Source organism: Cydia amplana, chromosome 2, assembly GCF_948474715.1.
Source record: "Cydia amplana chromosome 2, ilCydAmpl1.1, whole genome shotgun sequence".
In the NCBI taxonomy this organism is placed as follows: Eukaryota; Metazoa; Arthropoda; class Insecta; order Lepidoptera; family Tortricidae; genus Cydia; species Cydia amplana.
In genome coordinates, this window is record NC_086070.1 from 16,856,531 (window position 1) to 16,883,460 (window position 26,930).

At 41.5% G+C, this 26,930-nt stretch overlaps 1 protein-coding gene across 1 annotated transcript; it reads right to left on the reverse strand.

Annotated features, from left to right (window-relative positions):
- Nucleotides 1–26,583, reverse strand: LOC134656462 (uncharacterized). Its single transcript, XM_063512002.1, has 33 exons — nt 26,381–26,583; nt 25,613–25,784; nt 25,202–25,323; nt 24,577–24,665; nt 24,271–24,360; nt 22,957–23,373; nt 22,341–22,462; nt 21,656–21,770; nt 21,022–21,138; nt 20,343–20,454; nt 19,849–20,000; nt 19,703–19,807; nt 19,557–19,661; nt 19,411–19,515; nt 19,265–19,369; nt 19,119–19,223; nt 18,973–19,077; nt 18,827–18,931; nt 18,681–18,785; nt 18,535–18,639; nt 18,389–18,493; nt 18,243–18,347; nt 18,097–18,201; nt 17,805–17,930; nt 16,904–17,027; nt 15,947–16,075; nt 8,553–8,663; nt 6,654–6,734; nt 5,427–5,628; nt 3,807–3,938; nt 2,557–2,940; nt 1,342–1,932; nt 1–152 (listed from the first exon to the last, which is right to left on the reverse strand). Exons 1-33 carry the CDS (start codon nt 26,446–26,448, stop codon nt 15–17), a joined length of 4,854 nt encoding a protein of 1,617 aa, XP_063368072.1. The 5' UTR covers nt 26,449–26,583; the 3' UTR covers nt 1–14.
- Between the last annotated feature and the right edge of the window lie 347 nt (nt 26,584–26,930).

Sequence of the window (26,930 nt, forward strand, 5' to 3'; positions counted from 1 at the left end):
TGTGTGTGCTGAGGCTACGCGAGCGCGGAGGCGGGCAGCGAGGAGTGCTTGGGCTTGGCCTTGTGCACGAACACGCGGATGCAGCCGTTGAAGTCCGTGCTCACGAGCACGTGCCCCGTCTGCGAGGAGGACACCATGCAGTCTGTGCCCTTCTGTAAAAAAAGACAATATTAAATGAGAAGGTTTGTAAAAACATCATTTTATGTTAGTGGAACTTTACTATCGCATTACTTATGTAGGTGATATATTATGGGTGATATATCATATTGTTTACTAAATGTTTCGACAGTCTAAACTATGTTTTTGTATCCCAGACACAAAAGTGACAGTTCGATAGCCTAATCTGCCCAGTCCAAATGTAATATCGTCAAGTGACTTACTATAAAATATTTAAACAAAAATCAACCTTTTTTTTCATACTAATATGGTTCACTATGGCTATGAACTTGTGGTGGTACTTAGTGACTTTTGCTTGTCACCTGACGATATGGAGTCGTATAACTCTTAGTATCTGGGTGACCGAGCTTCGCTCGGAAAACGTATAATAACTCGGAAATGCGCGTTTTCCCAGAGATAAGACCTAGCTAGATCGATTTTTCGCCCCCGAAAACCCCTACATACCAAATTTCATCGAAATCATTAGAGCCGTTTCCGAGATCCCCGAAATATATATATATATATATTTATATATATATAAATAAATAAATAAATAAACAAGAATTGCTCATTTATAGGTATTAGATATTCGAACATTGTAATTTTTTTGCCTGAAGACAAACATACTTTAAACCATAGACTAGGAATCCTCTAGACTGAGTTTAGAGCAATTATTTCATGAAACCGATGCTGCCAAAAATACGGGGGTGCGGGGGGACGAGGTAAGCGAATCCCGTGCCGTGATTGGTCCGTTCAAAGACACGGACCAATCACGGCACGGGATTGACTCGAAGATGGAGTAAAACTACCGTATAAGTGGCAGAGGGGGTAGCGTTACTATGCTCAGTCATAGAGAAAAAAATACATAGAGTGCTCACTCCATACATCAGTTTTAGTACCAATAAGACTATTAGCATCTAGCATCGAGTAGCGGAACTATCAGTACTGCTACTTGACAATAGATGTAGCACCGACCGGAAAGTCTTATGCTGTTGAGATAAGACTTTCCGGTCGGTGCTACATCTATTGTCAAGTAGCAGTACTGATAGTTCCGCTACTCGATGCTAGATGTAGACACTGAAATTAATAGTCTGAACTGATGTATGGAGTGAGCACTCTTGTCTTACTATATTTCTCTATGGCTCAGTCTAGAGGATTCTTAGTCTATGCTTTAAACATATTTACCGGTTCCTCCTTATCGCCGATGCCTTTGCTAGCCTTCTCTTCCTCCTCTCTCTCCGTAATCATGCGGATCATGTGGTCCGGGTTGGGCGCGAACACCGCGCACGTCACCACCGCGTTGTGCGCTTTGATCCCCTCCCAGAAGTCGTTCCGGTCCCGCCTCACCGACGTGAACTTTGAGTAGTCGTGGTACGTCTTCCAAATATAAATGCACTGGTTCTCTGACCCGCTGACTATGTACTTGCCGTCGTGTGAAAACGAGGCTTTGATTTGACTCGAAACGTTCACGTAGCCCTTGTATTTGCAGGAGAGGTTCAAGTCTCTGAGATCGTACAGTCTTATTCTGCTGTCGTTTGAGGTTACTAGGATTTTGTCGTCGTTTGGCATGGGTTCTATGCCGCTGATCTTTCTGCCGGTGGAGTTTTTGCCTCTGGTGGAGCGCACGTCTATCTGCGTGTGGTACTTGAGCTGGTCGGTTGTGTAGAAGATGCAGCGGCCGTCGTATGTGCCGACGACGGCGAACTTGCCGTTTTGACAGAAGTTTGCGGCTGTTATCAGTTTTGTTTTGCCGTCGACCTCGTTCCAAACCGCGACCTGAAAGAAATTTTATGGTGACAACGATATACAAACGGCAATTCAAACTATATTTTGACGAGCCAACCTAAGTGTTAACAAAGCTACCTATTCGAAATCTACGTTTGTGTTAACTATGCATTCGTGTGTGTTTTTGTGTGCTATAATAATTCAATACTAATTTGCACGAAAGCGCTATATATTTGAAGCGCTGGTGGCCTAGCGGTAAGAGCGTGCGACTTGCAATCCGGAGGTCGCGGGTTCGAACCCCGGCTCGTACCAATGAGTTTTTCGGAACTTATGTACGAAATATCATTTGATATTTACCAGTCGCTTTTCGGTGAAGGAAAACATCGTGAGGAAACCGGACTAATCCCAATACGGGCCTAGTTTACCCTCTGGGTTGGAAGGTCAGATGGCAGTCGCTTTCGTAAAAACTAGTGCCCACGCTAATTACTGGGATTAGTTGCCAAGCGGACCCCAGGCTCCCATGAGCCGTGGCAAAAAATGCCGGGACAACGCGAGGAAGATGATGACTAATTTGCACGAAACATATATGTTAGTCCCTATACAAGTCCCTTTTCATAACCGTTCGTTTCAAGTCCAGTTCTCGTATATCGAAATGCGTTTATACATAAATGTTACCTTCTTATCAGGAATGTTCCAGAGCCTCAGCTTCCCGTCCAAACTGCCGGACAAAAAGTAGCGGTCGTCGCGCGGGTGAAACACGATGGCGGTCACAAAGTCGATGTGCTGGAAGCAGCAGAGACACTCCCCGCGCGAGATGTGCCACAGCCTAACAGTTTTGTCCATCGAGCTTGACAGTATGAAGTAGTTCTTAGACCAGGATACGTCTAGCAGGTCTGACGTATGCCCTGAATAGGTGCAGAAAGGTTTCGGGTGGAATGGGGCGGAGGGGCCTAAGGGTGCGTCCTCGGGACTGGGTGGTGGGGCGGTGAGCGACGCGAGGGACTCTTGTGAGGGGGTCGGGGAGGATTTCTGCTCGGCGTTGTATTTTGTGCGCATGTCCTGTAAAATGATAAGTAGTTATTTAGTATAGTAGGACTGAAGTTGTAGCGTTGGTTGTTTTAAATTGTAGCTTTGTACGTGGACCATGAGGGGAAGTTTGACAGATTTGCTACTATTTTTAACGTTAACGAGATCGAGGAAATTGAATAAGCACTGTCAGTTAACACTTTAACAGCTTGCACTGCAATATCGATGCCACAAACACAAATATTGTAGGGTAAAACTGGGATAGATGACCCGGGGGTATAGTTGCCTTGATTGCAATTACTCTAGTTTCGCGAATGAAATAAATGTCCTCTTTCTCGACGGGGCATCTATCCTAAACGTAATTTACATGGAATAGGCAACTATCCCCTATATGGGATAGTTGTCCCAAAATTTAGAGGTCTGCAAAAATCGCCAATACTCTGGAAATATCAAAGATAATGTTTATTCCTTTCATATATTTGAAAATAATAAACCAAAGTACCTACCCGTTTTATAAATAAAGAATTTTGCTTTTTGTACTAAGAAATATACAGTAATTTCAAAAGGTGGGGCATCTATCCCACTTTTACTCTAAATTTTTGAACGGAAAATTAAAAGGGTGGAACCGAACTTGTAAACTGATCACTAGCAACCAGGGATCGGAACCGGTTTTTTGCAAAACTTAGAAGTAACCATATTTTTGGAATTATTTTATACTCGAAATGTAGGACTCAGTTGTGTTTTTAGGTTACGACTTCGTATTATTAGATTGCCCAATTAGAAATGAAGTAATTAGCAAAGAACGAAAAAATACCGTTTCCGTTCCCATACAAAAAATACCGGTATCCGATCCCTGCTAGCAACCTTACTGCAAGGTGATAAGGTCCAATATGGAATACCTGGAAGACGGCGTAAGCGTCCCTCGCGACCCACACCCGCAGCAGGCGGTCCTGGCCGGCCGTGGCGAGCAGGCGGCCGCACACGCTGAACTTGCAGCACCACACGGCGCCCGAGTGCCCGCTGCCCATCTCCTGCGCAAACGAGAAAGCTTATTCGGGTTATTCCCACTAGTTACCACCAAGTTGTTACCAGTGGTAACTACTGGGAATTTTTTTCCCACCTTTTACCACTGGTAACTGTAGTTACCACCAACTCGGTTTAGTGGTAACTACTGGGAATTTTTATTCCCAGTAGTTACCACCAAAATTTTGTTAGAGTTAAATACTAATAAAAACAGTATAAAAATAGTATAGTATAAATATATAGTGATTTTGAATTACCTAATAAAATCACTTGAAAAATTAAATTTATCTTTGGATTATTAAAATTAAATTAAATGGATTATTAAATTTATCTTACATATTTTATAGCTTTTGTACTAGTACCGGTTAAACTGTTTCAATAAGAATGGTCACGTTTAAGGCAGTTTACTAAAACACTAATCGACTTATAATTGTTTATTAAATCACTCTACCACTAAACCAACTTGGTGGTAACTACTGGGAATAATTTTTCCCAGTAGTTACCAGTGGTAAAAGGTGGGAAAAAAATTCCCAGTAGTTACCACTGGTAACAACTTGGTGGTAACTAGTGGGAATAATCCGCTTATTCAACGTGTTGACGAGATAACCTCGATTCGTTCGGTTTAGTGATCGAATTGTTCAACGAAATCGGATTTGGTATTTAATCAAATTCTATTTTAACGGCCAATATTGACAAAACACTAGCACTAAGCAGAAAATTTACAGGAGTACTATAGTCTACCAGGAGTATTATAGCCTACCATTTCTATCACTAAAAAAGCAATAGTTTGACAAATGTAGGCATAACAAGTAGGTACCTACATCAGTTATAAATAATTGAATTTGTCGTCCGCTATGTGCCACGTCCTCCTTGTGTCGCGCATGCTACACTTGTTATGTACGAACCTGCACGTGTCGCACGCAGCCGTCGAAGTCGTAAGGCCCCTTGTGCGAGTTGGAGGCCTTCAGCTTGATGTTGTGCTCGCCCCGCACGTCGTCCGCTATGTCGGCCACGTCCTTGTGTCGTGCATGCGACACTTGTTAGGTACGAACCTGCACGTGTCGCACGCAGCCGTCGAAGTCGTAAGGCCCCTTGTGCGAGTTGGAGGCCTTCAGCTTGATGTTGTGCTCGCCCCGCACGTCGTCCGCTATGTCGGCCACGTCCTTGTGTCGTGCATGCGACACTTGTTATGTACGAACCTGCACGTGTCGCACGCAGCCGTCGAAGTCGTAAGGCCCCTTGTGCGAGTTGGAGGCCTTCAGCTTGATGTTGTGCTCGCCCCGCACGTCGTCCGCTATGTCGGCCACGTCCTTGTGTCGTGCATGCGACACTTGTTATGTACGAACCTGCACGTGTCGCACGCAGCCGTCGAAGTCGTAAGGCCCCTTGTGCGAGTTGGAGGCCTTCAGCTTGATGTTGTGCTCGCCCCGCACGTCGTCCGCTATGTCGGCCACGTCATTCTTGTGTCGTGCATGCTACACTTGTTAGGTACGAACCTGCACGTGTCGCACGCAGCCGTCGAAGTCGTAAGGCCCCTTGTGCGAGTTGGAGGCCTTCAGCTTGATGTTGTGCTCGCCCCGCACGTCGTCCGCTATGTCGGCCACGTCCTCCTTGTGTCGTGCATGCGACACTTCCTGCGCCAGCGATTTCGCTGCGTCTACTGTCTTTTTCACAGTACTGCCTAGGAAGCGTTTTAGTCTGGAAATTAGTCAAGTTCCATTAAAGTTTTAATGAAAAGATTCCCGATTCTGGTGTGTATGATATGAATACGCCTAGCAGGTTTTTGTGAGTAAAATTGAGGAGCTGGGCAGCAGCGAAGCATTAGGTGTAGTCGTTGAGTTCCTATTCTTTTGACGATACATAATTGGTAATCGTTAAAAGGTACAGATATAGGGAATATGTTTGATATTACATAAAGCGTATTGTTTTACATTTCTATTGCAGGCAAGCATTGACAAATAGGGAACCCTAAAAATGAGGCATAGTTTAACTAAAAGATTCCCAACTCAATGTCATTGAAATGCTTTTGGTAACGTCGGGTTTAATTTAAATGTATAAAGCCACCAACCAATAAGTTTCCTTTCATCAATAAATAACTGACATAGGTGGTTTTATTAACCGACGAAAAAAACGGAGGAGGTTCTCAAGTCGACGCGTATTTTTTTTTTATGTATGACCACGCATAACTTTTACAGAGTAGTTCGATTTTGATAATTATTTTTTATTGGAAAGGGTATACCTCGAAGTTGGTCCCATATAAATTTGGAAAAAAAAACCTTAAGGGTAAGAAAATAGGAAACTAAAAATGGAAAAATAAAAACTTTTTACAAAAAAAATAAAACCGACTTCAAAAAGGATGAAATAAAATATTATTGAAGTCTATGCGTTACCAACTGATATGTTTGAAGTCGGTGCCAAGCCAAGTAGTAACAATACCAGTCAAAAATAATCAGCTTTATGGCTATAAATCCCATTTTTTACTGGTATTGATACTTGGCTTGGCACCGACTTCAAACATATCAGTTGGTAACGCATAGACTTCAATAATGTTTTATTTCATCATTTTTAAAGTCGGATTTTTTTTTGTTATAAGGGGACAATGGTAACACACGCTATAGTACAAGGGCCAAGCGGAGATGGGTATTTATAAATGGTTGAGTATTTGACAAATTCGCAAAACTGCACTGCAACAACACACAGACTTGTTAGTATCACACCGTCACCTGTTTTGGTTCACTTCGGGAACTATTTTCGTGTTTATACTGTCTTGCGAGTGACTTTTCACTAATGGAGTTGGGGCTGCCCTAAATTTGTAATAAAGTATTCAATAAAATTGCATTTACACAAATTAAAAATCTGCCTCAGCAAATCAATTAGGTACAAACATGGTATAATAATATACTCCGCCTGGTACTCTCTTCCGAGATTCGCGAATGACCTAACTGTCACTTGCCTACGTCATCATGCTGTTTACAGGTTCTCAAACTTTAAAATGTGGGAGAATTTTAACCAACGGTGTAAATTATTTTAACATGTAGAAACATAGTAAAATAAAACAAATCTATACTGCACTTTTCACTCCTACTCTTACAGTTCCGAATAGAGCAGCCAACCATTTTCGTAACAAAACATTAATTACCAAGCTTACGACGTTAAAAGTTTGGAAAACACTGCGACTGCTGACACTGAGCGAGAAGGAAATAACAATTAACACGCGTTCGACAAGGATGACGGTCAGGGACAAAATGGCGGATTGTCAAATGTGACAGCGCTATCCTGTGTTGCCAGTAGTGTAAACAGAATTACCCGAACGTCTGAAATTTCTTTCGTGAATCGGGAGATATTGCTAACGAATAATTAAAAATGACGTGTTATTGTAAAATTTAAGATAAAATACATATAAATGAAAATTATAAAATTATACAGAAATATTTTAACTTATTAACCATAGATATAATGTACCCATGTAACATGTTATGTTGAAATAAAGTGGCAATGTTATTGTGACGTAGGCAAGTGACACTCTGGGAAGAGAAGACCATGTTTTATTAGACCATGGGTACAAAGATAAGAATGTCAAAGATTCTTTAGCTTCGTAAGTCCCCGCGAACTTTTACAAGTAGATGCCTACATATAAAAATTGAGCTAATGAGATTTAGGATAATGTTTAATACAGTGAAACCTGGATAATTGCAATCTCAAGGGACCGGCAATTTTTTGTCAATTAACCAGGTTTTTCAATTAAGCAGGTCGTGCCAATTAACGAGGTTCAAAAAATCGTTGTGTCAATTATAGAGGTTCTCATTAATAGAGGTTGCGTTCTGACAAATTGCTTTTATGGAGGTGCAAATAAAAATTGAAAGAAGATTTACAAGCTTACATTCTGGGTTTCTGGTCTTTAAAAAAAACCCTTGAATTGTAGAAGAAAGTTTAATTGGAATGTAAAAAGCATACTATGTTTTTGATTTAATCAAAACTATTTCACCTACTACACTCTGTGATAGATAGCCAATAAATAAATTGACTTCCGGATGAAGATTTAAAATAAAATTATCATTGCTATTAAAATATTGTTTCTGCTCTCTACAAGTCTACGTTCTTTCAATTACAGAGGTAATAAGTAAGACTTGTTTCAATAATAGGGGTAATGAGAAGAGCTAAAATAACGGTTTTTTTTAGCAGTGTCAATTATAGAGGTCTTAGTTGCAATGTGGTCAATTACAGAGGCAAAATTCCGAAAAGCAATTAAACCTAAATTGCAATTATAGAGGTTCCAAAATTTCAATTAAAGAGGCCTTTTGGTCTCAAGGGACCGGGACCGGACCTTTGGTTGCAATTATTGAGGTTTTGCATTTATCCAGGTGTCATTTAACCAGGTTTCACTGAAATTAAATAGGTAGGTCATATTACGTCATATCTAACATTTAACATGTTATAAATAGTTTAAAAAAATAGCTCTACAAAGAAAATTTTCAACACATAATAAAAAAAAAATGTTTTGACAAATAAAAAAGGGGTTATCCCTTTTTAGTCCTGTTTCACGCGGACAATTAATTTTAGTTCGTGATGTTGTTCGAATTTCTTTCACTAAGTATATAAAGTGTAAAAAAAGCGTCACTCACTTTTCAGTCTTCTTCCGAATAGTGTTCTTGCTGTCGACGGCCTGTTTGGTCTCCTTACCGTCTTCGTCGGCGCCGCCCGTGCACACGCTTTCGCTCTCCTCGTCCGTTTCCCTGCCATATCACATACTCTACTAGATAGGACATATAACACAACTAGCGACCACCAAACAATGCGTGGAGACCGCGAGTCTTCGTAAGCACTGTATGATGCGAGGTCTGTTGGAAGGTATCCCATGAACTGGAGTCAGGTGTTGTTTGGCGAAGTTGTTGGGCACAGTATCGCCCAATAATATACGAGTATCAGTGTTACGAGGTTATTCAGAAGAGAGAAGGCTAAATGGAAAAATTATGTAATACTTTGTTTTGACATAAGAAACAATTATTTACTTAAGAAACTTTTTACTTGATTGTAAATATGTGGTGTTCGTTCCTACTCCTAAGCAAATGGAAAATACTAAAAATTAATTAAACTAGTTAAATAAAACATGAATGAAATGTTATTAAATTGTAAAACGGGACTTAATCGCGTATTCGAATGTGTAAAAATCGTGAAAGTATAAATCAGTACAATGACATGTTAATTTAAAAATAATAGTGTATACAAACACCACACCACTCGTGAATCGTGATAATGTATGTACATTCACCAAAAACACAACAATAGCATGCCCTCCCATCCCGAAGGCCGTAAAATTCTTTTTAAATCGATATCATAGATGGCGCTATATGTCACAATCGGCGATAACGAAATTTTTATCTTACAGATTAAGATGTATTAAGAGACATTTAAAGTGTCATAAATTAAAAACATTATAAAATAAAATCGTTTAATTATTGTTATTATTTGACGATCCTTCTCAGGTGATTTTTTTTTTCTCATATTATGAATTTAATTGGATTAAGCATCTTTCTATTATTTAAATGTATTTCTGACGATCACAATATAGATTCTTATAAATTGACATGAATGTAATTTGTACTGTAATCATATATTGTGAAATAAATAAATCTAATCTAATCTAATCTAATGAAATACAAACATTAATAACAACACGAATTCAATGCATTAATTTTCAAGATTTGAAATCACAATTATATCGCGACTGACTCTTACGTTATGAACAACAGCGCAGGACAGTTATGTGGAGCTGTCGAAGTAATATTGAATATTGTCACTAGATGGAGCCACCACGGTTCTAATATGTGGAGTTTGATTTAGAATAATTACATTTGAGTTATGAATTACGAAATTTAGTACAAAATGTTAAAAAATAGATCGGTCAATAAACATGCCTACTCTAAATGAGTACCTATTTTTTATTAAAGTAGGCCTGACGTTAAAATATAAATTAAAAAAACTCGTAGGGCGATGTCTTTCAAAAGAAATGAATGCTTTGTTTTTAAACACAATGCAAGTTTTTATTTCGCTTGATGTCCAAGTCAAACGCACATTTTAGTTCTTTATTGACCGACGCGTTTGCGAAGGTCTCCGTTTTAACTCGGGCCAAATTTCGTTTGAGGAGAACGTTCTCCTCGGTTTAATTCTCAACCGATTCTCATCAAATTTTGTGACCAGATTCTAGGATAAAATAGTTTTTTTTTTCAATCCGATTATTTCAAAATTGCGGAAACAAATATGTAGTCGTATCAATAGTGTAAGAGCATTTCTTTTCTTTTTGAGATATATTTACAGTGCTTGGCAAAAATGTAGAAATGTTGTAAAGGTTTTTACTCGAGAATAAGTAGCCAAATTTCGTCAAATTGGCTAAGTGCTATCATGGCGCAGTTTGCAAACAGTTGCTTTGATGCATGGAGGTTCGAAGTTCGAACCCCAGTAAAGTGCGCTGCTAACTTTTTGTAAATTTTTACACTTATATTATTGTATTATGTATTATTATTTGTGCAAAGCACGGGTTAAACGTATTCGTTTCATTTTTCCAATCTTTTATTTAACCTTTTGTTAATTTAGTTTTTCTAAATAATTCTAAACGGCGTACCCATATATTTTTTATTCAGTTTTAAGTAGAAATGCCCCGAATAGTGGTATTGGCCGAATACCGAATATTCTGCCCCTCTCCCGGCCGAATACCGAATATTCGGCGACCGAATATTCGGTATGACATGCAAACATTTTGACCCACAATTATTATGAAAACTGATCGCTAACAAAGCTCAACGTTAGATGATGATGATAAGTTATATTTTTGTTGAACAGCATTAATGAGTAGAGTCAAACAAAACAGACTCATGATAAAAATAATATGTTTTTTAATCAATAAATGGTCAAAAAAGGGTCTTCGTATTTAACAACTTTCCAAGAACACATTCTAAATATACTTACCTACATAGTTTTTGGTTATTTTTATGATGCAATTTTTCTTTTTAAGTAGGTGCAACAGATATTCGGTATTCGGCCGAATAGTAGGCAACATTCGGCCGAATACCGAATATTCGGCAAAGTGGCCGAATAGGCCGAATACCGAATAGTTGCCGAATATTCGTGGCATCTCTAGTTTTAAGCTATGCTCGCGAGGTCTACAGTTTATTAATTTCCTTGTTGTAAACGACGATCAGCTTAAACCGCGAAAATCGAAGTTTGTAAACTTCATGAGGTAGAACAAACTAAATTGACAGCGATTTTGATAGCACAGACTATGCAAGTGTTTTTTTAATTACATAAACTAATAGAAGTTTGATGTTTAAAATAACACTAAAAAATATGCTTCGTATGACTCATGCAACTATCTCTGTCACTCGAATTACAACTTAATGTGAGTAAAAGAGCCTAAAATTTGCAATATTCGGTGTTCGCGGGTCGCGGGGCTTGCCTAGTCGAATTTTTGTTGACGGACAGACTCCGACAATGACTGCACTCATGACTACGACGGGGAGTATGGGGGTGGTCATGATTTGGTCATGGACTGGCCACGGTGTGACATGCGAGTTAGCCTTGAAAAAAATGCCAACTAGGTGTTCGTATTTCCAATGCAAGGTCATGACCGCCATGACTGGTCAAAAGTTGATGTTTCGCTTCTAAACTGCGCGCAGTGCGCGTTTGCAAACTTGAATTGACAATACGGTGTGTTATATCTATAGGTTTGTATTTATTTTTAATTTAATACAAATACTTATGTCCTCAATCGCTCCAGCGTCTCAAGGCCGCACAGCGACGTGCACACGCACACTCGGATTAAATACTAATTGTAAGGTGCGTCTGTGTGCTTACGAAAACTACCATACAACTAGGTACATAGGCGTGAACGCCACAGTAATTCGTGCCGTCCTCTTCTTCTTTCTAATAGGAGCGACAGGGACAGCATGCACGGTTTGAAACTTCTAACAGTTCTAACCATGTTAATAAAAGAGGGACGGACGGGCAGTATATCTCGCCGCGAGATACACTCGTGCCTATCATGGGCTAGCCCGGCTGTAAATATTTGTTTTTAGTGCAAATATTTCCTTTTTGTATTTTAAAATACTACAAAATAAATCGTGTTACTGCCGTTTGTACGAGAATGTAAATTTTTAACATGAAATAAATGTTTAATAAATAAATAAATATTATAGGGACATTCTTACACAAATTGACTAACGATACAAATGTGTAATATACAATTAATACTTAAATACATAGAAAATATTCATGACTCAGGAACAAATATCTGTCTCATTATACAAATAAATTACACTTTATTTTCAATATAAAAATATCGATCGAGTAGGTACGGGTTAAACACCCTGACCATGGAAACCGGCATACCCTTATTATTTTCCCTCCTCTTATTTATTACCTAGACTTGGTGCGCGACTGACACTATCAATAGCTGCAAGCTGGCGCGCTCGAGTAACATTTTTAATTAACCGAAGCGTAGCGAAGGTCTACGTTTTGACTCGGACATTTTGCTTTTGTATGTCCGGATGTTCTCCTATACAGGTCGCAATTCTTAACCGATTTTCGTGAAATTTTGTGACCGAATTCTATGACTAACTAAAATTTTTTTGTCGATCCGGTTTTTGGAAATTTTTCAAAATGGCGGAGTTGTGATAGCTCCCGCCTAAACAAATAGTCGGATCGGTATCATAAGAGTTTTTTCTTTTTGAGATATGTTTATAGATTAAATGGCCAAAAATTCAGAAAATTTGTATCGCTGGTTTTGGCGGTATTTAGATATGTATTTAGTTTTTACTTGAGAATGAGTAGCTAAATTTCGTCAGCTTTAGTAAGAACTATAATGGCGTATTTTGCAAACGTTCGCTTTTTTTGTTTGCATCGGCAGGTCCCTGGTTCCATTCCCAGTAATTGTATACTGCTACATAACTTTTAGTATTTTCTTTATACTTAAATTTCGTATAATTGTTTTTTATTTTATTTTTTTATTTTGAAAAAATGAAAAATGTCGTATTTTTTATTTATCAAGCGCGGGTTAAGCGTATTCGTTTAATTTTTGTTTGTAGCTTTATGTAGTTTTTAATTTTTTGTTTATATTACATGTACTATACCTATATTTTAATAAATATTTTTGCCATACATTTATTCAGTTTTAAGCTCTGCTCGCGAGGTCTACAGCTCACAGAGCCACTAGTAACTAATCCGTTTTGTATATATCATATTTAAAAAATCCATCGTATGTCAAAAAATGTTTTCTTAGGTACAGTCAGCAGCAGAAGTTGCTAAGCGGGCGAGGCGTTCATAATTACCTTGACGCGCTCTTATTCTCTTAACAATAAAGTCGCGTCAAGATTATTTTGAACACCTCGCCCGCTTAGCAACTATTGCTGCTGACTGTACATGATAGGACAAGTACGGCTACCATTAATTGACATTTGACTTTTACGCCACCGACTGCGTGAACTCGATCGCACCAATACATCAATGCGAGTACGAGCGAGATAGACTGCGATCGACTTCATGCACTCGCTAGCGTACCTAAACGTCAAATGCCAACTCATGATAGCCGTAGCGAATAAGCTACAAAACTTTTAGTAGCTAAATAAAAAAATGAATAAATCGGAAATACAATTAATTAATTTATTAATTTAAAAGCATGGCAAAAAAAACGTTACACACATTTTTTTTGCAATATTACGAAATAGAATGTAAAACACGCAAAGCAACGTATATGGGGCATTATCTATGAAAAGGGACCTTATTGTCGATGGCGCTTACGCCGCACAGCGTCGCGCGGCATTGTATTTATATCAGAGCATCGTTAATAACGGCGTAAGCGCCATCGACAATAAGGTCCCTTTTCATAGATAACGTGACATATGCTACTTAGGACGGTGCGCTTTTTTAGTATGGGATTGGCGGATTGGGTATCTGCATGTACTATGTATGTACTAGTATTTTATGGGGCATTATCTATGAAAAGGGACCTTATTGTCGATGGCGCTTACGACGCACGGCGTCGTGCGGCATTGTATTTATACCGGAGCATCGTTGATAACGGTGTAGGCGCCATCGACAATAAGGTCCCTTTTCATAGATAACGTCACATACACATATGATCTGTGATCCTTACAAAATACCTACTCCTTCCTTTCCTATATACATGGTCTTTTTTATTTCATAATAAATCTAAGAAAATACCGCGTAGTATTATATCTATATCTCTAGGTACTGATATGGGGCATTATCTATGAAAAGGGACCTTATTGTCGATGGCGCTTACGCCGCACGGCGTCGCGTGGCCTTGTATTTATATCTGAACATCGTCAATAATGGCGTAAGCGCCATCGACAATAAGGTCCCTTTTCATAGATAACGTCACATATAAATTTAGATTTTAATATGCGCATATTTTTTCAAGTTTTTACTTTCGATTTTATTTAACGGACGTTAAAAATAGATTGTTTCGTCGGCGCGACCTTGGGCTTTGGGCCTCTCAAGGCCATGTGGACGGCACGCGGCAATGCAACGCTTAGCTCCAAGAATTTTAAAACAGATCATACCCCAATGCCGTGTTCTTTCTGCCCTAATGTGAAGCATAGGTACCTACTCGATACCTTCAAACCAGCTTAAGAGTCCTCTTTGATTATGCATTATTATTGTGTATCTCAAAGTCACAGTTATGCTGGTTTACCCGAACGCTTGTCGTGCCGATTTGCCGAAGCAAGGTAAGCGATAAGAATACGACCTGTGATTTGTAACGAAACTTTGACACCTTCGCCTATACTAAGTAGGTACCTATTCAAACTTCTATTTACAATACAAAAAAATTAAAAAGTCAAATTGATTTCATAATCGTAAATTATGATATGTAAATAAATTTCAATTTTGTCGCCGTTGGCTGAAACGCCATCTAGTAATGATTGACCTTAAAAATGAATGTGATGTGTAGGTTTAGTGCGTGAAAGCTACAACAGATGTCGCGCGAGAGGTGTTTTGACGCCATTTCAACGCATGTTTGTCGTAAGAGTTTTATTAGCTCCGTGGGGCTCCGTGCGCCATCTAGTTTGTTACTGTGAACTAAAAAATTGCCTACAAGTATTTGCTACTTAGGACGGTGCGCGTTTTTACTATGGGATTGGGTATCTGTACTAGTATTATATGATCTGTGACAATAGGTACATATTCAAACGAACAAAATAAATGCACACTTACACAAAAAATGCAACAAAAACGCACATTTGATAATGTGTTCAACTAATAAAAATTTTGGCCGCTGTATAAAAACCCACACTATGTAAGTATAATTATTTATACCTACTATAAAAACCCACACTATGTAAGTATAGGTACAACGAAATGAAACATTATTTTATTACTAAATGCGAAGTTTAAAAGAAATTAAAATCCACAGCTCCGAGACATGTTAACCCCCAACCCCCAAAAATATACTTTTGTCAGTCTGATAAAAATACAGCATGGATTTTTAAATGAAGAGCATTAGATTTGTGATGTTTGCACCATTCGGTCTCATAACGACCGCAACACTAGCCTGTATACTTTTTAGATTTTTTTTTTACTGATTTTCGTACGTTTTCCGTAAATCGCTGAAAGCCTTTTAACACAAAGAGGTAAAGAAGGTCTCGTAAGATTATTTTAGCTTAGTGGCATGGAATCTAGTGGCTTCTCTTGCTGACCCACATTTAAAAATCCAAATGTAGGTATGATACGAATATGAAGGGTACCAACACCAGCCCTAGTAGCACGGTCGCATTTTTATCATTTATCACCATACCTGTCACGTTCTAACAAGTATGTAAGTGCGAAAGTGACGGGCTTAGTGATAGTGGATAAAAATGGAACCGTGCTGAGCCCGCTGATTGAATAGTGCCCAATTAAAGAACTGCGCAATGTAACTTAATTTACATACCTACAGCTAAATGGGCTATTCTCCGCAAAATTGTTAAATAAAATCTAATGAAAACAACGTAAAGAAAAAGTAAACCTAATATTAATACTGAAGTCAGAATCCGCAGGTAGGATTCCCATTTCGACAGGTGGCGTGAGTGACTTTCTTGAGAACACAGAGAGACGCTTGCGCCACGACATTTGCACCAGTTCCAAGCTGAAAATTTATTTAAACCAACATGGGCTTGGATTCATCAATTGATGAATCACAATAGTTCTACAGATTCCGAATAGAACGAATCTAGACACGCGGTAGCGTGTCCAGCCAAGTTTTATTATTTCTTCAGATTCTCTTAAAACATTTTCAAAAATATGGTTTGTCAAAATGGTCAAAACGAATTGTAGAAGGTTTTTCAGAGGCTATCCTCTCTCATCAATTTGTTAATGACCACCGTGACGTTAACACTAGCACATCGCTACTTTGTCTACTATTTTTCCTACATGATAGATTTGTCACAAAACGGAAACGCATTTTCTTAACGGGATTCGAACCCAGGACTCAGCGTCCGGGACAGGGCATCAACTAACTAGGTCAAAACAGCAAAATGGATAGGAAGACAGGCATTTTACTTCTGCTAGTGGCTGATGATCATACTCTAATATAGTTTAGGAAATATAAATTGACCCTTGTTTACTTTTCAACCTATTTTTTTGGTGAGCGATTAGCTGACAAAGGCCACATGACCACTTCATTTTGTTAGTAACAAAAACACACTGGGGACGGGAAAATTGTATTTAGGGTCACTTTAAATCATACATAGGTAGCTGTCATGTTATAAAAAAAACTTCTTACGTTGCGTAAAAGTCATATCTGCCTTTAGTGGTAACATAATTAATAAACGTCAGCGCTTGACAACGAAGTCCTGCAGTGTCATCTCAAATTTGCGGCTACAATATTTTACTACTACAGTATTCTTTGTTTATGCCCCCAACCGCTAACGTAATTGTTATGGCGATTACAAAAGTTGTGGTAAAATGATATATCTGTAATTACCTCACATTTTCGTCGTCATTGGCTCGCCCTATGTACTCCGACGTGAGTCTCATGATGTGGAGGCTCAGCGGATTGATGCATTGAGGTATTTTGTGCTCCGCCACGCTTAGAGGCACCCTTTCACCTGTCGATTATAATTTAGACATAAGAAACATAATTTTCCTTGGAGATTTTTGTACTGTACACAATAAAAACAATAGACAAATAGTATGTTTATTAGTTTTGTAACAGCGGTCTCTTCTCGTATTTATAATACCAAAATGCTAAATGTATTTATGGTAAAATTTATTGAGACGCTGACTAAGTTGTGTGGGTGTTTAATGTAATTGGCAATAGTAGCTGCTTCCCGTCTGTATCTCCTGGCTCCGTGAAGCTACACCTGTACAGCACTGACTGCATGTCGGTAAGATTCTGAAATATAGCGCGAGTGACTAGTGTCGAGTCGCTCACTCGTGAGGCACCTCATTTGTACCACTCATTTTGTTAATTTGTCGCAGTTCTTCGTACCGCAAAAATGTCTTACTTCACTCCTCTATTCATTTTACTTGATTCTAAAATTATCTTTCTCCTAAAAGTTCTATTCTTAACCTCCAGAATTGCACTCCAATTAAATGTTACTATTTATTTATTTATAAAGGAAGTTATGAATACATAAATATGTATATACATTAAATATTTTTATCGCCGTTGGAATTAATGGAATAGTCGACGCTGAAAATATGCTAGTACCTCACCTCATTTGAAGTAAGACATTGTAACACGTCATTTTAGAAAATGAGGTACTCATACAAACTCATTTTAAATTGATGTCCTACCCATCACTACGAGTGACAGACCGAGCTGCTCGTCGCCTGCCGTGCACTCGGAGTGGCTCCCTCTGCCTACACCTCACAGCACTGACCGGTGTCCAGGTTGAGCACGGTGACCTGCTCGAGTATCTGCATATCTGTTAGTCGTTGCCCCGAAGTGGAGTGCGTGCGCAGCGCCAGCCCTAGCTGCCCGTCGCCTACAGAGTGGCTCCCTCTGCCTACACCTCACAGCACTGACCGGTGTCCAGGTTGAGCACGGTGACCTGCTCGAGTATCTGCATGTCTGTTAGTCGTTGCCCCGAGGTGGAGTGCGTGCGCAGCGCCAGCCCGAGCTGCCCGTCGCCTACAGAGTGGCTCCCTCTGCCTACACCTCACAGCACTGACCGGTGTCCAGGTTGAGCACGGTGACCTGCTCGAGTATCTGCATGTCTGTTAGTCGTTGCCCCGAGGTGGAGTGCGTGCGCAGCGCCAGCCCGAGCTGCCCGTCGCCTACAGAGCGGCTCCTTCTGACTACACCTCACAGCACTGACCGGTGTCCAGGTTGAGCACGGTGACCTGCTCGAGTATCTGCATGTCTGTTAGTCGTTGCCCCGAGGTGGAGTGCGTGCGCAGCGCCAGCCCGAGCTGCCCGTCGCCTACAGAGTGGCTCCCTCTGCCTACACCTCACAGCACTGACCGGTGTCCAGGTTGAGCACGGTGACCTGCTCGAGTATCTGCATATCTGTTAGTCGTTGCCCCGAAGTGGAGTGCGTGCGCAGCGCCAGCCCTAGCTGCCCGTCGCCTACAGAGTGGCTCCCTCTGCCTACACCTCACAGCACTGACCGGTGTCCAGGTTGAGCACGGTGACCTGCTCGAGTATCTGCATATCTGTTAGTCGTTGCCCCGAAGTGGAGTGCGTGCGCAGCGCCAGCCCTAGCTGCCCGTCGCCTACAGAGTGGCTCCCTCTGCCTACACCTCACAGCACTGACCGGTGTCCAGGTTGAGCACGGTGACCTGCTCGAGTATCTGCATGTCTGTTAGTCGTTGCCCCGAGGTGGAGTGCGTGCGCAGCGCCAGCCCGAGCTGCCCGTCGCCTACAGAGTGGCTCCCTCTGCCTACACCTCACAGCACTGACCGGTGTCCAGGTTGAGCACGGTGACCTGCTCGAGTATCTGCATGTCTGTTAGTCGTTGCCCCGAGGTGGAGTGCGTGCGCAGCGCCAGCCCGAGCTGCCCGTCGCCTACAGAGCGGCTCCTTCTGACTACACCTCACAGCACTGACCGGTGTCCAGGTTGAGCACGGTGACCTGCTCGAGTATCTGCATGTCTGTTAGTCGTTGCCCCGAGGTGGAGTGCGTGCGCAGCGCCAGCCCGAGCTGCCCGTCGCCTACAGAGTGGCTCCCTCTGCCTACACCTCACAGCACTGACCGGTGTCCAGGTTGAGCACGGTGACCTGCTCGAGTATCTGCATGTCTGTTAGTCGTTGCCCCGAGGTGGAGTGCGTGCGCAGCGCCAGCCCGAGCTGCCCGTCGCCTACAGAGCGGCTCCTTCTGACTACACCTCACAGCACTGACCGGTGTCCAGGTTGAGCACGGTGACCTGCTCGAGTATCTGCATGTCTGTTAGTCGTTGCCCCGAGGTGGAGTGCGTGCGCAGCGCCAGCCCGAGCTGCCCGTCGCCTACAGAGTGGCTCCCTCTGCCTACACCTCACAGCACTGACCGGTGTCCAGGTTGAGCACGGTGACCTGCTCGAGTATCTGCATGTCTGTTAGTCGTTGCCCCGAGGTGGAGTGCGTGCGCAGCGCCAGCCCGAGCTGCCCGTCGCCTACAGAGCGGCTCCTTCTGACTACACCTCACAGCACTGACCGGTGTCCAGGTTGAGCACGGTGACCTGCTCGAGTATCTGCATGTCTGTTAGTCGTTGCCCCGAGGTGGAGTGCGTGCGCAGCGCCAGCCCGAGCTGCCCGTCGCCTACAGAGTGGCTCCCTCTGCCTACACCTCACAGCACTGACCGGTGTCCAGGTTGAGCACGGTGACCTGCTCGAGTATCTGCATGTCTGTTAGTCGTTGCCCCGAGGTGGAGTGCGTGCGCAGTGCCAGCCCTAGCTGCCCGTCGCCTACAGAGTGGCTCCCTCTGCCTACACCTCACAGCACTGACCGGTGTCCAGGTTGAGCACGGTGACCTGCTCGAGTATCTGCATGTCTGTTAGTCGTTGTCCTGAGGTCGAATGCGTGCGCAGCGCCAGCCCTAGCTGCTCGTCGCCCGCGGAGCGGCGCCGCCCGCCCTCCAGGGACTCTGAGTTGCTCCGTCTACAAATGACCACATAATAAACAATAGGAACCGTGTGCGTTGGAGGGTTTGCCAATTTGTGGCCTAAATCGGAAACTTAAACTTGACATTGGCAATTAGGGTGGTCAAACTTTGTATGAAGGAAAAATTAACTTTTCCTCCACAAGACTCCCTTTATTGTATTATGAACTAGTAATTTTGTATTATTGTATTAAACTGGTTTTCTAATGAATGAATTTTGTATTATTGTAGTAAACTGGTTTTCTAATGATTTAGTAGTTGCCATGATTTGTGCCCGGTAAGCCGGCTTTTAGTAAGTATTTTTTTATTTACTTCACTTGAGTTAATCTTTATAAACTCACCTGGTGTTCCCGCCCAAGCTACTGTGCCCTGTAGAGAGCTGAGAGCGTCCCTCGCTGTGTGTACGCGACCCGCAGCGCTGTGCGTCGTCCGCCGGCCGCACAACGTAATCACCTAAAAACAAACCTTACCTTCAAAATCATAAGGTACTATTTGGTACGTAAACTATTAAACGCTTACGAATACACTGACAATCCAACCTCTAGACTGAGCTTAGGCCAATTCTTTCATGAAACCGATGCTGCCAAAAACACGGAGGTGCGGGGGGACGAGGTGAGCGAATCCCGTGCCGTGATTGGTCCGTTCAAAGACACGGACCAATCACGGCACGGGATTGACTCGAAGATGGAGTAACGCTACCGTATGTGTGGCAGAGGGGGTAGCGCGACTATGCTATGTCTAGAGGTTGGATTGTCTGTGTGCGAATACAAAGATAATTAACGCTTTAAAATGGTATGAATAAGTTATTAACTTGAATTTCATCGTTAGTGCGTAGTCAATAAAATTGTCGTTGCAAATTGAGCTTTATATACAAGGCGACTAGGTTTTAAAGAAGTACCTACCTTTGCCTGACTCCTTAATGTCGAGGGTGGATTCAGGAAGCACCTAAAACTTGTCATTGCGAATTGAGCATTATTACTGAGCGGGTAAGTGGCAATATTTTATAGTTGATATACTAACCTCTGACCGCCTCCTTAATGTCGAGTGTGGATTCGGGAGGTCTCTGTTTCATCGAGGTGCCTGTACTGCTGCGAGACGACGCGCGCGATTCGTGACTCATTGACGACTTGTCGTGCGCTGCAACAAATTAATTGAGAATTCACTTTTTGATATATACCATCGCTCACTGTTAACTGTAAATTTTTGGACCTTATGCCTTTTGTAATAAGGTCCACTGTACATTGTACATAACATACAAATATATTGTTACTAGTTTGAGCTGCTACATTGTCGCATGTTTTATTACAGGTCCGCGACTGTTAAAAGTCAAAGATTAAATTTATTATCAGTGATACACAGACAAGACATCCTCCAGACTGAGCATAGTAGCACTACCCCCTCTGCCACAAATATACTCCATTTTCGCGTCAAAGTATCTTTGTGTGACGTCTGTGTCTTTGAACGGACTAATCACGGCACGGGACTCGCTCACCTCGTCCCCCGCACCCCAGTATTTTTGGCAGCATCAGTTTCATGAAATAATTGCTCTAAACTCCGTCTAGAGGATTCCTAGTCTATGCAGTGATATTATACCGCTTTGATCCTAAACCTAAAACATACTATTATTAATACATTGATTAAGTAGTAATCTCACCATATTTGGAAGTGGAGAGTTCTAGCGAGTCCTGGAACTCTCTTGTGAGGGACTCGATGGTGCTGGCCGGGCTGGGCAGCGCCATGCACTGGCTTACAGAATTAGGCAGTGGAGGCTGAAACAATCATATTTTGTAAGTTTATAATTACTATTTTCGGAATCGCTACTGCTAATAGTACAAACTCGTTTTCCCATGTGCGCAGCGCTCGTACTGATTAAGTGGTTGATAAATTTAAAACTCGGGTGAGGCACTTGTTGAGAGTAGAGTTCATCGGTTTTTGGAACGAAGTTCCTTAAAAAAAGTGTGAGATATTTCCGTCACGAAAACCCGTCACGACTCACGAGCCATACGATTGAGAAAGGATGAGGATGAAAGACACGGATAAGGATACAGACACGGACACGAAGAACATGAACATAACAGGAACATGTCATGTTGTCAACCAAGTGTTCTACGACACTCCTGTCATTTTTGTCATGTTTATAGCTGCATCAAACGGCACAGCGGCAACTACGACACAGGTATAGTATAGCTATAGCTTTGGTTGCTGAATGGCGAAAACTTTCGTCATTCGTAGATACATACATACTTGTATTTGATTGAGCTGCGTTCCCGAAAACCAGATTTATGGATGCTAAATGTTGTTTTTAAGGAGAATTTAAGTTAAAATTGGTATAAACGCACCTCGACTGACAAGGAATCGAGCTTGCTCCTCCTTTCATAGCGGTAGTCATCGGTATCGTTGGTGCAGATGCTGAGGTTGTCGCCGTCGGCCGTCGACAGTGACTGAGAGCCGTGCAGTTTGCCTGGAACAAATGTGTATTGAATATCGCGTGATGCGCTATTAAAATTGATCGGATGGAGGGAACGGAAACGGAACGGAGGAATTATCAAGTTAATAAGGAGGAAGGCGACTTCAGATGAGCTTGACTGTCAGGATTGTAAAGGGCGCCAATGCACCCGAAATTAGGCTGTTAATGACTTGTTCATAATTACAACACAGACTCGACGCCGGCAGGCAGCAGGGCGGCGTGTGGCGAGAACCATATTTACTATGCTTCACTCACGCTGCTCGCCTTCGACTAGCCTTCGCTATCACGTGACACGTCCGGCTCATCACTAACTGACTCAGAGCTCTATGTCAGCACAGTACTCACGCGGCGGCGCGGCGGCGGCAGCGGGCCGGCGGGCGCGGTGACGACGCTGCCCGCTTGCTTCACGACAGCCTTCGTGCTGGCTACCATGTCCGGCTCATCGCCAGCTGACACACGTACACGGGCTACGTCAGCACAGTACTCACGCGGCTTCTTGCGGCGCGGCGGCGGCAGCGGGCCGGCGGGCGCGGTGACGACGCTGCCCGCTTGCTTCACGACAGCCTTCGTGCTGGCTACCATGTCCGGCTCATCGCCAGCTGACACACGTACACGGGCTACGTCAGCACAGTACTCACGCGGCTTCTTGCGGCGCGGCGGCGGCAGCGGGCCGGCGGGCGCGGTGACGACGCTGCCCGCTTGCTTCACGACAGCCTTCGTGCTGGCTACCATGTCCGGCTCATCGCCAGCTGACACACGTACACGGGCTACGTCAGCACAGTACTCACGCGGCTTCTTGCGGCGCGGCGGGGGCAGCGGGCCGGCGGGCGCGGTGACGACGCTGCCCGCTTGCTTCACGCTGCTCGCCTTCGTGCTGGCTATCACGTCCGGCTCCATCGCTAGCACTGACACAGGGTTAATGCGTTAGCATAGCATTACATTTTGGACTAACATGGACACAATTAAGAGATATAGCGTTGTTTAATCCCATTTTGATTTAGCTTAACTAGAGACACATATACACACAGAAGTCTCAATAATTAACGAGTTAAATAGACTGGCCTATCCTATCTCAAAAAGTAACTTCAGGATTCACTAGCTCACATCATCTCATACAGCTTATAAAGATATTTACACATACCTACAGAGTTTAGCTACTTTTTTCGTGAAAATAAGAATGAGGAGAATGGCTATTGGGATACAATAAATCTACGTCTAGTATTGAGACAGACATTAATCGTATAAAGTACCTAAGTATTGAACTGCCACCACCAAAAATGTACAATGAAAGCCAACCTTTTTTGGTATGGGTATGACAATAGGATAAGTATTAGGTATAACAATTACATACATACAAAGTCGAATGTTCGACGTAGGTATATTATGTAATAAAGTTTCGTTCGTTTAGTTTTTTTAAAGAACAAGTTCCTCCATCGCTTTTACGTCTTATCACCATACCATATAACAGAAGCGACGAAAATATTAATAAGGTTAAAGGACAAACAAATGACAAATGTTTTAAACGGTACCTAAAATTTTACAATGGAATCAGTTACACATTGCTATATGTATATGAGATCGAACTGCAAAAGTGCATATAGGTGGGTATGCACTTGTGGTGGGTGTTGTATGTGTAGGTACTGTGTACCTTAACCAGTCAAACATCCGCCCGAATCCGAATTAGCTCCAGCTTGCCTAAAGTTGTTTGGATTGGATCAAGAACTTTCTGCACCCTCACTGTAGTGTTACCCAGGCTGTCACAAATGTGTCTGAAAATAAACTGTATATTAATATAAATTTACCATTTTGCGTTCTGTCCACCGGTACAGGTTCGTCAGGCGTGTTAGTTTCTCGCGGCGGTGCAGACGCCTGGGCAACTTCACGAATGTTAGCTGAAAAAGATCATATTTTATTTACAATGCCGCTAAGGTAGGTTTGGTTAAGACGGCAGATTTCGCTAGGCGTATTTAACAATAAATAATATGATGGAAATATTCGCAAGGGTAGCTCAATAGTCAAGTAAATACTATCTTTCTTCTGAAATTCTAATTTCAAGTTCAACTTTTTCGTGATTGACTGACAAATATCCAAATTAGTAGGATAATCACAATGTGAATCCGATGCGCCGCTGAGGATCCTTCCAATGCGCCCCAGGGATGTCATGCTCTGGAGGCTCATTGTGTCATGCGCTATCACCCTGCAACCAACGGTAAAAACATTAACCAGTTCATTTTAGAGTGGAACCAAATCAAACCCATAGAAGTATTGCTAATTGCGAGTTAAGCGTTAAGAGCTGGGTTGTTTCCAAAACTTAATAAAAAAAATAGTCTTTTACTGCGAAATATATTTTGAATGTTCAATTATTATAAAATCAACAAAAACTCATAGTTTAGTACCTACGAAAAATGACAAAAAATCATTTAGGTGATGTTAAAATTCAGTTAGTTTCATTGTTAACATTACCTAAATCAAATCTGATGTTTCATAAAGAGTAAATGATATGACTGCTTAGTACATTTCCTTATTATTTTCTCATGTTTTCATTTCGTGAGAGTACCTAATTAGGGGTTGTGCACAAATCACGCGAGGTATTTTCGGCTACTTTTTGACACCCTCCTCCCCCTTGGTGATATTTGATGAGGTTTTTATGCTACTCTCTACTCGCGTGATTTGTGCACAAGCCCTTACGAAAAAGTTCATAAAATAAATGATAATGAAATGAATATTGCTCACTTGAAGGGCTGCGTAACGTCTGTGAAAGAGTGGTGGTCAGCAGCTGCATCAACAGTGTCGTCATCCTCGTCTGTCTGCATGCAGCGCCGTAGCTCTTGGAATCGGCGTCGCCCTTGCACCACCTACCACATACATATAGACAGTATAGATACAGTATTTTTTTTAATGGGCCAGTATATGGAAATCAGAAACTATTTACATTAGAGGAAAACTATCTTTTTTTTTGTATAAACTATTTTGGCATATTAAAAATCCTGTCATAATAAATTATCCTGTCCTTTTGATTTGTATAATGTTCCCACTGTAAAATATGCACTTGAAGGTTTAATAGTTCATTTATGGGAGCATCCTTACTGGACAGGAACCAGGAAATTAATACTGTATACCTGCAGTGTTTTACAAAATATTTACACTTTTAACAGTATTCTGGTCATCATCTGCAGGGGCAACCTCGGGAGTGGATATGCTTGGAGCTATACTGGGTGCCTCCACAAGTGTAGATTCAGTCTTTACAGCCGGTTTCTCCTTCTCCTTATCTTTGGAACTATCTGTTAGGCTTGTGTTTCTGCATAGTGATGATCTCCTAGAATGTAAATAAGTGATTACAAGCGTAATGTAAAAAATAGTTAATGTAAAAAAAAAGATTGGCTTCATTTATTTACTTTTATCAGTGCATCATACAAACCTGTATACTAGTGAGTTATGCTAAAAAGCAAACATAGTCAAGTTTGTTACACAATTCCACAATAAATAAGAATTATCTATAGCAGCCAGTGCCACATAAACTGTGACAGATTGTACGATCTCCGGTTGTTTTGTGCTGCACATCAATTTGTACACATGCAATCCAAACAATACATGAGCTTGCTTGATAACTGTGTTTGCAGAGTTGTAAACACAGTTCTCAAGCAGTCTTCTAATATTACCTATCCACAAGTCACGATTGAATGTAAATGAGTTACGCATCATTGATTAGACTGTCAATATTCGTTTGATCAAACCAAGGACGATCCATATCGTTACTAGAAACACCTGCTGTATCATATTTTCAACTAGAATAGAAGGGTGCTTTATTATGAATTAATGGTCACTAATAAATATGATTGGTAGACTAGTTAAGGACCTAAACGATTATATGAATAGTTCCAGGAACGCAGATTGTGTAAACAATTCACTTACTTAGAACCTTTAATGGGTGTGAGCTCTTCGGCATCGTAGAACTCTTCGGAATCACTGCTGTCACCCATTGTATATAAGTAAACGGGAAGCAACAGTCACTGACTTCGATCTTACTTAACAATATTTACATCATCAGGCAACTAAAAGCAGATTTAAATGAAAAAAAGAAAGTTGGAGATGACTCCAATATTGGCGTTGTAAAATGTAGACGGTCTGTCAATTTGACATTTCACAGCTGTGAAACTTTAGTCCGTATTGTACTTATAGTAACACAGTAATCATTTAGTTTCGATAACTTTAAGTCTACAGTCTACATCCTGTATTTTATCCATGATTTCAAGTTTACGTCTGTATATTTGTATTCCATTAATATCATTATACATACGTAAATGATCAAAATGTATCTATCGTTGACATTGAAAACCTTTCGTTAGTTTTATGTGCGTCCGCTAGATGTCTCAATGACAGATCACTTACCTACTAGACGAAGCATGTTTGTTATCGTATCATTATTATGTACCTAATTATCATGATCAGTCGTGGAACTGTG